The 14,052-nt window shown below is 36.1% G+C and overlaps 1 protein-coding gene across 3 annotated transcripts in view; it reads right to left on the reverse strand.

Moving 5' to 3' along the window:
* Positions 1-14,052, reverse strand: part of iqsec3a (IQ motif and Sec7 domain ArfGEF 3a) — a 146,983-nt gene that overhangs the window by 35,584 nt on the left and 97,347 nt on the right. For all 3 annotated transcript variants that reach the window (XM_016287898.1, XM_016287900.1, XM_016287899.1), the window contains 2 exons: positions 12,219-12,380; positions 498-620 (listed from right to left, as the gene is read on the reverse strand). In XM_016287898.1, coding sequence (XP_016143384.1) covers positions 498-620; positions 12,219-12,380 — 285 coding nt within the window. The remainder of the gene's footprint in view (positions 1-497; positions 621-12,218; positions 12,381-14,052) is intronic.

Genomic DNA, 14,052 nt, shown 5'->3' on the forward strand with positions numbered 1-14,052 from the left:
TATATATATATATATATATATATATATATATATATATATATATATATATATATATATATATATATATATATATAATTTTTATTTTTTATTTTATTTTTTATTATTTTTTGCTTTCACTAGTTAATTTAAAATGTTCCTGCAGTGTGACAGACAATAAATCTACAAATACAGTTGTTCAATGTATATGAGCTAATTAAAGTCACATGCAAAAACATATTTAAAGTTTATGTTACTCTGCACATACATTTCCAAAAATGTTTCAATGTCAACTACCCAACTGCTTTTTAAACTAATCCTTTACGTCAATGTAATACAGCGCTGTATTCCTTGAGAATGCGATTTATGGAGAGCATTCAGCGTGCATTTTTATCCTTCAGTGCAGGGATGAAAAAGTTCATAAGCACAGGTATCCCATCAACCCCAGCTCTTATCTTCCCCTCACATATGAAGGTGGCTGGAGCATTGATGTGTGTGTGTGACAGTGTCTGGAGTCTCACCTGAATGCCTCTATCAGTCTCTCCACTTTCTGCGCTTCGCCTTGCACACGGATATGAGCCTGAAACTTCCTCAGAGCCTCATCCAACTCCATCCCCGAGAAATCCATCTCATCCACCACACAGCTATCAAAAAGAAGGAACAGACAGAAAATGAGAGAGGGAGAGAGAGTGTGTAAGAAAAACAAGGTATTAAGCAGACACATAAGATGAAAGCTCACATGGCCCGGCTCTACGGTCAGTGGATATTTGAGGTTTAGCCCAGACCTTTGTGGAACTGTTTGGGGACATCCTTTGATGATTTTTCTTTTTTTACTGCTGTATTACTACTATAATACCAATTTCAATTTGGGCTAAGTAAATTAATACTTTTATCCATCAAGCATTCATTAAATTGATGCATGCTTGATGGATAACATTGATTAAAAAATGATCAAATATGACAGTGATGACATTTATAACATTACAAAAGATTACTGTCAAATAAATGCTGTATTTGACCTTTATGCTTAGACTTCTGAAAAAAAAATGCATAAAAATACTGAGCAGCACAACTGTTTTCAACATAGATAATGATAAGAACCATTATTCATAATTGAGAACTAATAGGAGTAATAGGAGTAATGGCTTCCAAAAATTCAGAATTTTTTTTAAATGCAGTTTGGGGAGACTTCTTACAAAAACATAAAAAAAAAAAAATATATATATATATATATATATATATATATATATATATATATATATATACCTAGGACTGTTCTTGTGTCTTGCCCACCATATACCTGTCTGCCTGTTTAACCCTGCCTGCTTCATGACCACGTCTCTGTCTTCTCCACAATAAAGCCTTGCAGATGGATCCGCACGTCTCACGTCTCGTCAGTTCTGTAACACCATTAATATCTGTAAAATACGAAACTTAGCCAATTTTTGTTTAAATGAAGGATTGCAGAATTGAGAACAACCTAGATTTAATTCAACCAGGTGTAATATTCTAGAACTTAATATGTCCTCCATAACTCCAAGTACACTGCTCTGACCCTTCTTGGCACTGAGTGTACAAGTTCATGACAAATTTTCACATCTGTGCTGTTTAACTCCTGGAGGACGACCTCCTTAAATGCTCTGGTCTTTAATGGGGAGTGTTGCTCAGCTCGTCTCTACAGAATCTCTCACAGCAGCTCAAGATTGTTAAGATTGAATGAAATACATATCCACTAAAGGATTTTCAACTCGGGAGAATGAATATCTTCATTGTCATATTAAAAGAAATGCCCAAAAATGCAGGGAATGAGAAGAGGGTAGCATCTTCAGTTTCAGGTTTTTGTATTACATCACACAGTAGTGTGTGAATTCATGACAGCGTTGATAAAGTGCAACTCCCTCACACCTTCAGCACTCATGCATCCCTATATAAAAGCTTTACTACCACTGAACGTCACTGTGGGTACCAAGCGCTTCTCACTGTACTCCTCCTCTAGCAACACCAGAACATTTAGGATGCTGATAGATCCGAAATGATTGAATTGGTCTCATGAGACCAGAGTATGGATTCCCAGAAGTCTCTTTTTTGCAAATATGGGCCTTGGAAAAAGCTAAATGAGTTTATTGTGCTTTGGCTACAGTCGGTAGTTCTGGTGTGGATAAACAACCATGCATGTCACTTCTACATGCTGCATCTTACTCTGTGAGATAAAGTGTCACTCTTTTCACAGCTTTTGCCGGCTCTGAGATACTTTCACAGTGTTTCTCCTGCTCTTTTTCTAGCAAAAACTCACTCATCACTAAATGAAAACTTAAAGTGAAGACCTGATTATTTCAGAGGCCTTTTCACAAGTCCATTGTTTTTGAATTTCTGTGTTACTTTGGCTATATTTTCACACTTAAAACAATAATTTGGTATTGCTCTTGTACCATTGTCCTCTTTTATGCTAATAAGTAAATCTCCTGACAGTTCTCTCTCAAGTGGTTTCATGGTTGTCAGCATTAAGTCTGAGTATGATTCAGTGGGCCATATAACACTTAATTATCAAAAAAATTACTTACCTTTAACAGTTTTGGTTCAACATACTTGCATGTTGATCAATACTTGCCTTAACCTTACACCAGATTTTTCGTTTTATTTAGTAACTTTCAGGAGGGTGTACTCATTTTTGCAACAAAACATTTTATCACTTTGATAAGAAAATTGTATTTTCTTGAATAATTTTAACATTCTTCTTTGGTAATTGATTAAGCAGACTTGCCGGAATATTATATCTCTAAAAAACCATAACATGTCTATTAAGCAAAGAGTAATCGCTGAATTTTTTACATTTCAGAGGGGGTGTACTCATTTATGCTGTGCACTAAATTCTTTAAATGCAAATTCTTTCTTTAAAAGTACAACTATCCAATACTTAAAATATCTAATAATTATAATATCTATATGAATCAAATTTGTCTGCAAATAGCTTCTTCAAATCCCTAGGGGGTTGTCATTAGGACGGAAGGCTCTGCATTAATTAAATGTTATGTTTGCATTCACTTTTGCAGCAGAATAAATTACAATATGCATGTGATTTAATGTCAAATAGTCACAAATGTGGCTTTTATTAATGATAATAATGACACATGAAATCAAAATCCACTCGTAGTGCCCAAGACCTTTGTGAAGTGTACCTTAACATTAACACAAATACTGTACAGATAGAGTGATGGGATGTCAATAGACTTCAGGAGACATCACTCACAGATGATTTCAACCCACAACCAGGCCCAGAGTAATCGCATCTCAGCTAACAAAAGCAACGAACTCCCACTTACATGAACAACTTTAAGGTTTATTTCAAATGAATGCACCAAACAGCCTTTATAAGGGATAATTCATACAAAAATTGTGCAATTTATTTCCGTGCCATTGTTTCAGTCTTCAGTGTCACATGATCCTTCAGAAATCATTCTAATATGCTGATTTGGTAATATTGGTAATATATGCTAATATTTTTAATATCTTCATGACCTCAAACATTTGAACGGTAGTGTAGATTTTTACATAGCATATTAACTTTTACAAAATCACTTTCACAAAAATAGCTGGTAATTTAGCACATGAGTTAGTATGGACTAATTTTTGCAGTGCTCTTTGGATATTGGTGATTTCTTTATCATGCAGGTTTGAAATGACATAAATGGCAGAATTTTCTTTTTTTGGGGGATGAAACTATTCCTTTAATGTCAAACAAAGTTCACAGCCCAAGAAGTCCAACTGAAGCTTCACTCCACATAGACAAATTCAGAACCACGGAAATGTTTATTCGATAAAATATATGTGGTCTGTATGGAGGCGATAACTAATTGATAATAATTTTTTCTTCCACCAATGTTTGCGTGTTTATTGTGCTAAGCTGCCAGCTGGAGATTTCAGAAAGAGAAACGGCTGTCGATTTGTACATAGAGCAGGTGTAGAGAGAGTAAGACATCTATGCAGGGAAATAAATATCCAAGAACAGTGAGCCAATCTGTTCCTCTCTCCCTTTTGGTAAAGTTGCTGAAGAATATCCTTTCAGTATGAAAAACAGACTGTTCAAAGCTGAATAACTGAATGAACATTAACACACACAGATAACATAAAAACATACAAGGATAAATGCACACGCCATTATGTGCCTTGAAATATACATGTATTTCTACTACAGTCCATAATTTCAAGTATATCTTTCATACAAATGGGAACATGATTATAGCATGCACATGTAGAGAAAGTCACTTAGTAGTCACTATAAAAGCATAAAATGCATATAATGCTTGCTTGCTTATTGGTTTCTTCTTTTTGTTAGAATGCTTCATTTTACAATCATTTGATCAATTAAATGTGTTGTTGCTAAATAAAAGTAAATAAAGTGTTCAGGTCTCACTTGAGCTGGTGTTGTTGCTTTAGCAGACCCAAGAGTTTAGAAAAATCATAAAAAATGACTAGCCAGAAAAACACTGGAAGATCTTTTCTAAAAGCCTGCTCGCAATAATGGACACGCTTTGTATAGTAAGGACTGCACTAAACTTTAACTCTAATTTGAGCTCTCTCCGTGTGTCTGGAAGCACTGTGTGCTCATCTGTCAAACTGGTTACATTATCAACAGAAATTGAGAGAGGAATCTAGTGTTTCTGCAGCAACCTCATTAATAAGCTAATTTTCAAAAAGACAAGCATACAGATTCTTGCTTTCAGGACAAAAAGAAAAATATAGTGCATTTTTGCCAATGTTCTCTTTTTTTCTTTTCTTTTCTTTTTTCTCAGCAAGAAGCTTCAGAACAGTCAAAATGTGCTCAGATACCACACTGCAGACAAATTAATGTAGAGTGTGCACAGACATATTGTACAAAAAATCATCCATTTTCCAAACTGATGCCCTATGTAGGGTCCTGGAGGCTATATCAGCATCTCAGGCCAAAAAAAGCAGAAAAAAGTCAATTTCAGGGCTAACAAACAAATTCATTCAAACCTCTAAGCAATTTTTTATATCTCCACTTCACCTATCCTGCATGTCCTTCAATACCTGAAATGGATGTCTCTGATTTAAGGGATACATTCAAAATGTGTACTATTAGGGGTACTCCAAGATCAAGGTTGGGAACATTGGTCTAATAGATCAGGAACAACCTCTCAAACATTTTCATCAAATGAGAAACTGATTTACGGTCTTTAAGGTGCAATGCTGCATTTTCTTTGGTACAACAACTGCAAAGTCGTGCAGAGTTTATGGATCCTCAGGCTTGAGGAAAGAGGAAAGAAGTGGGGAATCTGGTTAGCACATTTTTTGAGCTCCCTGTGGCCCAATACAAAAGACTCTGGAGCCATGCCTGTAGCATACACCTATTATGGAGACAATGCAATTGGAGCAACCTTGGGTTAAATGTCTTGCTCAAGGGTACTGAGAGAATACTATACAGGTTCATCTCAATAAATTAGAATGTTGTGGAAAAGTTTATTTTGTAGCGTCTGGACCACTCCAACACACAATATATATTTTGTTAGCTAGATTTCACAAATACTTTGTAACACCCCAGGACGCCGAACAAGACCCTGGTTTCATGGTAACCCGATACATTTACAACCTTGTGGAATGCGAGCCAGCTCTCATTCTGCTTTCTCCAGAAACAAGGGGTAAAAATGCACAGGAGAAATGGACTGTTCTACTAATTAATTCATAGGAAAACCTTCTTTGAATGAACACCCATTTTCTTCAGGCCAGTGTGTATATTATTGCTGTGTTGTATTTAATCTGTTGTATCATAGACTATTTTTATTCATGCTTACGATAAACCACCTTTTCACTATATGTAATCTTACCTTGTTTAGTATCTATGAATTTGCCTTCGTATGATCGAAAAAGCTGTATCCAAGCATGTTAACATAAAGTCGAGTGGAAAGAAAAAGTGTGGAAGAAAAAGATGAACAACCAACCGAGAGAACCGCAGCCTTATGAGGATTGTCAAGCAAAATCGATTCAAGAATTTGAGTGAACTTCACAAGGAATGGACTGAGGCTGGGGTCAAGGCATCAAGAGCCACCACACACAGACGTGTCAAGAAATTTGGCTACAGTTGTCGTATTCCTATTGTTAAGCCACTCCTGAACCACAGACAACGTCAGAGGCGTCTTTCCTGGGCTAAGGAGAAGAAGAACTGGACCAAGTTGTCCAAAGTCCTCTTTTCAGATGAGAGCAAGTTTTGTATTTCATTTGGAAACCAAGGTCCTAGAGTCTGGAGGAAGGGTGGAGAAGCTCATAGCCCAAGTTGCTTGAAGTCCAGTGTTAAGTTTCCACAGTCTGTGATGATTTGGGTGCAATGTCATCTGCTGGTGTTGGTCCCTTGTGTTTTTTGAAAAAAAAACTGCACCGTTTACCAAGAAATTTTGCAGCACTTCATGCTTCCTTCTGCTGACCAGCTTTTTGAAGATGCTGATTTCATTTTCCAGCAGGATTTGGCACCTGCCCACACTGCCAAAAGCACCAAAAGTTGGTTAAATGACCATGGTGTTGGTGTGCTTGACTGGCCAGCAAACTCACCAGACCTGAACCCCATAGAGAATCTATGGGGTATTGTCAAGAGGAAAATGAAAAAACAAGAGACCAAAAATGCAGATGAGCTGAAGGCCACTGTCAAAGAAACCTGGGCTTCCGTACCACCTCAGCAGTGCCACAAACTGATCACCTCCATGCCACGTCGAATTGAGGCAGTAATTAAAGCAAAAGGAGCCCCTACCAAGTATTGAGTACATGTAGAGTAAATGAACATACTTTCCAGAAGGCCAACAATTCGCTAAAAATGTTTTTTTATTGGTCTTATGAAGTATTCTAATTTGTTGAGATAGTGAATTGGTGGGTTTTTGTTAAATGTGAGCCAAAATCATCACAATTAAAATAACCAAAGACTTAAACTACTTCAGTCTGTGTGCATTGAATTTATTTAATACACGAGTTTCACAATTTGAGTTGAATTACTGAAATAAATGAACTTTTCCACGACATTCTAATTTATTGAGATGCACCTTTAGATCATGGCCAGGTCCTTATGAGCTCAATCCTGAGCTTTAGTCACTGTGCCACACCAACTAATGTAAACTGAACAGCAAGAAACATTCCCTTCCAGCACATTAAACCTTAAGGTGATAGGGGAATGTTTTCCCACAGTAGACCTATTCAGGTTTCCCAGTAGCACATTACCTCCTGTGTGTTCTGCTGAAGATTACTGTACATCACAGCTTGTTCCTAAGGATGCATTACGGTCTGGGCTAATGGGATCCGTTCCTGAAGAGCTTCTGAATGCCAGGGGCCTCCAGCTGATCAGTAGTCTGGTCTTTGATAGTGAGGGAATATTTTATTTTGTAATTTCACTGCCTTGATCAAATGACCTTCAATGTTTGCAGCAATTTACAGAAAATCCATTCGTTCCACATATTCAGTCACTTTTTGGCATTTAGCATGTGAGGAGATTTGTGCATGGTAGAATGCTGCTAAAGTTTTTTACTGTATGCATCATGACCATATGGCTGGTACAGTTTTTTTTTCTCGCAAGCTGCACTAATGTGCAATTAATTAACTTTGCAAATCTTAATTTTTGACTGCTACAAGACAAGACTTTGACTTTAGGTGTGTATAATTTCAGTTTTGAGTGTCAATAAGGATGTCAGAATGCGATACGATTGATCACCTAGTCAACACCCTCAATCGTTACAAAAATTTTAGATGTTTATCAAACCGTTTGACATGTTGACATCTTTGACAAAAGACTGTTGATGTTGCGCAGTCTGCAGTGGTTTCTAACCAAGATCTCACGGGGGTAATTTTGTATAATCTGACAAGAAACAGTAATACATTTTCTTTCTGCTCCTGCTAGTGCTTCTTTTTGGACATGTTATATGAACTATATTAAACTAACCTTTTAGAAAGTATGCACGATTATTTATTTCTTGAGCTTGACAGCCCCTGATCACCATTCACTTTCATAGTTGAACAATATTTTAGATGACACTATATTTTAAGGTGTCCTTGTCACAGTGTAATAATACATTTAAGTACTGAGTAATATTAATTAACTACATATACTTACTGTAGGGTTAGGGTTTGGTTTAGGGTTACTTACATGTAATTATGCATAATTTATTGTTATTAGAATAGTAAGTACATGTAACGTGTAACAAGGTTACCTTAAAATAAAGTGTTACCATATTTTATGTGCAATTACAGTGTACTTTACACAATAATGTACTATATAATATAAGGTGTAATATTTATTTTTACTTTTATTTTTAACTCTTTTGTGTAAAACTCTCCTGTTATTTAATCTGGGCACTCACATGATTGATTAAAGCTCAAAATATACAGTCAAATCCCTTGCCTTTCGAAATATACTCCATTTGATAGCATGCATGAACACAAGTGGTCGACACGTGCTTTAACAAGTTTAATTTTTGTCCAGTGTCTGCACTATTTTTCTCAAGAAGTTATGACTGATAAAAATGTCGTTGTGGTTATCTAATAACCCACTTACACAAGTGCTTGTCAATGTGGGTGTCTGTTTTTGTTGCTGCCACCTTGTGGAACAACAGATTAGTGCAAAACAAATTCAATGTGCATGAGCTACCTGGGCATACAAAGTACCAGCGATTACAAAAATCGAGCAGTGCGTGTACAATACGCATGTACTAATTTGGTGTATGTGGACCTTCGTTTATGCATAAAAACAATTTATACTTTGAGCTTTACTCTAGTAATAGAATGGGTTTCCATGCCTTGCTTTGCATGACTTTGTCAAGGAGCTACGGCATCTAACATTGCTTGGGCAATATTGCCTATCTCGCTCTAGAGAGAGGTGCATGCAAGCTTGGAGTGTTTGCTCTGTTATAATTTGGGGATACTGGGAATAAATGCTCTGCTTGTCCAAATAAGAAACAAGCCACTGAAGAACAAAGCTTGTCTTCTGGAAAACAGTAGAAACTGATAGACAGGTTGCCTTCTGAGTCAGGAGATCCAAAGAAGGAATCTATATTGATGGTTTATTTAGTGTTTTTTTTAAAACATGGTATTTTTTTTCTCCTTCCCCTTTATGTGTGTACCAAAGCAAATTTAATAGCAATGGCATTTGTTTTAATATGCAGAGGCTTGACTTGACTTGAGGGAAATAAAAATATTAGTGTCCATTTATCATATCGGCATGAAATATTCATAATATTCTGTTTTTGGCTACAGCAGAGAGTCTTTAATTTGTTGTGTTGCATGTTATAACTCACGTCTTAAAGCAGTAGAAGTGAAGTCTTTACCTAAAATGAGCTGAACAGTTTATTTTTATGCCTAAATGTTTGGTTTAAAATTGCTTATTAATGATACTAATGTTTGCCAGCCAAGGGCAATGTGTTTTATTAGTTTTCTTGGTAGTACTGTTGTTAATATTCCCAAATCACCAATTTTTAAACTAAATGTAAAGCTAAAGGTGAATAAAATTAGGTAATACCACATACTTTCTTTTGTTTTACGCCAATGTTAGTTAGTAAAGCAGCATACGTTGATTTTATACTTTATTAACTCCAGAAAAGTGTTTGTTGTGAATGAAAGTGAAAAACTGGAGAATAATGATTTGAAGTTATAATTAGCCTGAACCTAGTCAAATGTTGCCTATTGCGGCTTCCTGGAGCTGATAAATGCATTGTCAGATGAAACAAAGAGAAAAACTTTTGGGGAATTAGGGAGTTATATCAAATGCATGTGTGGTAATACTCATATATATGAGTATGTCTTCTCTCTCTCTCACACTCTCTCTCTCTCTCTCTCTATCTATCTCTCTCGCTATGATCATTACTGTATCATGGCACATATAACTTTAAAACTATTTTCTTCTACTGATATTTTAATACTAAGCCTACACACACCTTGACCTTTGCAAAAAAAGAAAAGAAAAAAAAGCAAGCTTTTGTGGAGATGTTGGGCAGAACAGAAAAAAAATTACAAGCACTAGGGATTGATGGATTACCACAGCATTATAAAGCTTTCTGGGGAGTATTTGAAAGACCTTTCCAGGGTTCTACAGGAAAATAATAAAGCTCCCACATGCTCCAAAATATGTCAGGGAGGAGTTATTTCTTTACTTTTAAAGATTGAAGACCTTTGCATACTTTTGGTGCATCCACAAATGTAACATTCATATTCACATTCATACATACCTTCACACTGGTGTTTTTCCCTCAACATTTAGACAGGCTCGTATAACCCCACTACTTAAGAAACCCACCCTTAACCCATCTCTTTTAGAGAACTACAGACCGGTTTCCCTTCTTCCTTTCATTGCAAAAACACTTGAACAAGCTGTGTTCAACCACGTCTCTGCCTTTCTCACACAGAACAACCTCCTTGACAGCTACCAGTCTGGTTTCAGAAGTGGACATTCAACCGAGACTGCCTTGCTCTCAGTTGTTGAAGCCCTAAGACTGGCAAGAGCGGCTTCCAAATCTTCAATACTTATCTTGCTGGATCTGTCTGCTGCTTTTGACACAGTTAACCACCAGATCCTCCTGTCAACCCTATTGGCACAGGGCATCTCAGCAACCGTACTCCAGTGGTTTGAGTCTTACCTATCAGATAGGTCCTTCAAAGTATCTTGGAGAGGTGAGGTGTCCAAGTCGCAACATCTAACTACTGCTGTGCCTCAGGGCTCAGTTATTGGACCACTTCTCTTCTCTATCTACATGGCATCATTAGGTTCTGTCATTCAGAAACATGGCTTTTCATTCCACTGCTATGCTGATGACACTCAACTCTACCTCTCATTCCATCCTGATGATCTGACGATAGCTGCTCGCATCTCAGCTTGTCTAACAAGACATTTCTTGCTGAATGAAGGACCATCACCTTCAGCTCAACCTTGCCAAGACAGAACTGCTTGTGATTCCATCAAACCCATCGTTTCATCACAATTTCACCATCCAGTTAGGGACATCAACAATAACTCCTTCAAAAACAGCCAGAAACCTTGGAATTATGATTGATGATCAGCTTACTTTCTCAGACCACATTGCTAAAACTGTCTGGTCCTGCAGATTTGCTTTATTCAACATCAAGAAGATAAGGCCCTTTCTTTCGGAACATGCTTCACAACTCCTTGTTCAAGCTCTTGTTCTGTCCAGGCTGTACTATTGCAATGCTCTCTTGGCAGGTCTTTTCAGCCAGTTCTATCAAACCTTTACAATTAATGCAGAACGTGGCAGCAAGATTAATGTTTAATGAGCCAAAAAGAATGCACATCACAGCCCTGTTTATCAATTTGCACTGGCTACCAATAGCTGCTCGCATAAAATTCAAAGCATTGATGTTTGCCTACAAAACCACCACTTGCTCTGCACCCCTTTACCTAAATTCATTACTTCAGACTTATGTGCCCTCTAGAAGCTTGCGTTCTGCAAGTGAACTTCGCTTTATTGTGCCATTCCAAAGAATAATATAATAATCATATAATGGCCAATATTATTTTAGTATTATTTATATATAAATAGTACTTATTAAAAATAAACATACAAATTTGAATAAGCTTTTATTGTTTATACTTTTAATTTTAGTTTTAGTCATTTTGTTATGTGCTTTCATTCATTCATTCATTTATTCGTTCATTCATTCATTCATTATTTTGTCTCTGAAGATACCTTAAAGTACACATAGGGCCTAATATAAGTGTGGATGCATTTACACATTTAAAGGTATAGTTTACCCTAAAATGAAAATTCTATCATAATTTACTCAGCCTGAAGCTGTTCCAAACCTGTATGAGTTTATTTCTTCTGTTGAACATAAAGGAAAATATCTTGAAGAATGTGGATAGATGTTGGTGAGTAAAACATTACAGAATTTAAATTTTTAGGTGAACTGTCTCTTTAAATCTAGAAGATGCATCACTTCAAAAACCTCATATGTACTGCACTGTATACACACACACACACACACACACACTGACTCTGCTAAGAGGTCTCAAGAGTGTATCATTTCCAAGTGCAAAGCTCTGCAGAGCTCAGCAGCCAAGGGAGATCTCATTAAAAGATGCCATGACTCTCCAAATCCACTGACAAAAAAATACAAAAATGCTTCCATTTAAAAGTGTAAATATTCTCTCTTTTATGATATTGTTCTCTTTTTCGCACAGAGTTACAGATTCTCATTGCTCTTATTTAAGCTGTGGATACTAAGAGGCATTTTCATATACTCACTCTAACACATCTCTGTTAAACGGCTTCTTGCTGTTGCCAAGAAACTCGCCGATCATCTGTCGGCTTAGCCCCTTCCTCTGGAGCAGGAAATGTGCCACACCTATAGGCGTATCCGGAATGAACCCACGAGAGATGAGAAACTGGAGGCCTTTGTCTGGATTTCTGTTTGATGCACAGAGAAAGAGATAAAACAGAGAGAGAAAAACTGTCAAGAGCACTGTTAAAACTTTAACCCAAGTACATACAGTATTGGATAGGCATTAACTAACAATATTGATATTATAATAGTACAACAGGATTTGTATTGTAATTGCATTGGATTGTACCAGAAAAAGTAAAAAAAAATCTGCTATTCTGTTTGGTGGCAAAGTTAAAAAAAAATGAGCCACTACTCAAATTAATTTTAGACAAAATTGACTATTCAAATTCACTAGTCAAAATTGCATTTTTTATGTCAAAGACACCACAATTTGATCTAAAAGAGAAAGATGAGCGGATTGGTCTAGTCACTGCACAAATCTATTGTATGACTTCACAAGATGGGCAAAATAGTGCATTAGTTATAAGTATATCATCCTCTATGGTGTTTATTGTCATTTAGGAGCTTGACAGGTCCAATACTTATTTTACAACATAAATATTATTTTCAAAAAATTATGTGTTCCAAAGGAAAAAAAAAATTTTTTTCTTTACATTTTTTAAAATGTTTTGTTGTTATTATTGGATATAAAGATGTAAAATATATACATGACACTTGAAAAAAGACATATTCTCATTCCACAGAAGCCAAGTGGGTATTAATAACCAAAATTTTTCTATGCAGTGGCTTATCAATAACCAGAATGTCAACGCTTTCCTGCCTTCAGACAATAAAAGTGACAATGGGGGACAGAAAGAAGCTTCTCGGCTGTACTTTATAGAGTTGCTTTATTCCTTCAGTCAGCATTCTCATCGCTAAGTCTTTGCCCTGGGAGAAAAAAGTACATGGATTTATAGAGGGTCCACTAAACTTTCATTCATCCACATGCTGAGAGAACCGTGCATTTCTGGTTTGCCTGACTACATTCTACAATCTCCCTATTTCACTCTATCTTCCCTATTCATTGCAATGATTTACTCCTCATAATAAATGTACAACCCCTGCCGATACTGTCTAGCTTTACTGAGGGGAACATAATGTAGTTTATGAACAGTCTGTTTGTCAGTTACAATAAAAGGCCTGTCACTATGTTTTATTTTAAAGGAATTGAAATTATATGCAATAGTGTGATATGTGGTTCTGAATAGGTTGTGCTGTTTTTATTTGGTCTATTTATCGTGATGGGAAAACAGTGTAACGATGGGCTCGTTCTTAAACAAGTTAAATGGCCATAAAACATCTCTAATGTGCACCTGTTTTTTTGTTTTTTTGAAAATGGTTGCAATTCTAGCAGAAAACTATTATACAAATGCTGCTAATTGGATTAATAAATGCTGCATAATATTCCGCTCATCTGGGTATCACAGACTCACTCTCTTTTGTTTCATGCAAACTCAACTACTGCCTACTATCGTGTGTCTCTGTAAAAGTTATCAATTGACTTCAGTATTAATAATATTTCAGATTTATTAAAATATGCTTTTTTCATCTTTTTTTTTGATATGCAGGATGATTGTTTTCTACACTGCAATGGATTATAAGGTAATAAACAGGTAAGATTTTAAAACAGTCAATATCTCTTGTCCCTATAATTATTTATGTGGTGAAAAGCAGTGAAAAAAAAGGGGTATGACTGTGCCTTATCCCTTAAATGTTTGCCTAATTTAAACTTGTTTATTTGTCTTGGGTTAAAGC

The sequence above is a fragment of the Sinocyclocheilus grahami genome, unplaced genomic scaffold (assembly GCF_001515645.1).
Source record: "Sinocyclocheilus grahami isolate Dianchi unplaced genomic scaffold, SAMN03320097.WGS_v1.1 scaffold226.1, whole genome shotgun sequence".
Classification (NCBI taxonomy): Eukaryota; Metazoa; Chordata; class Actinopteri; order Cypriniformes; family Cyprinidae; genus Sinocyclocheilus; species Sinocyclocheilus grahami.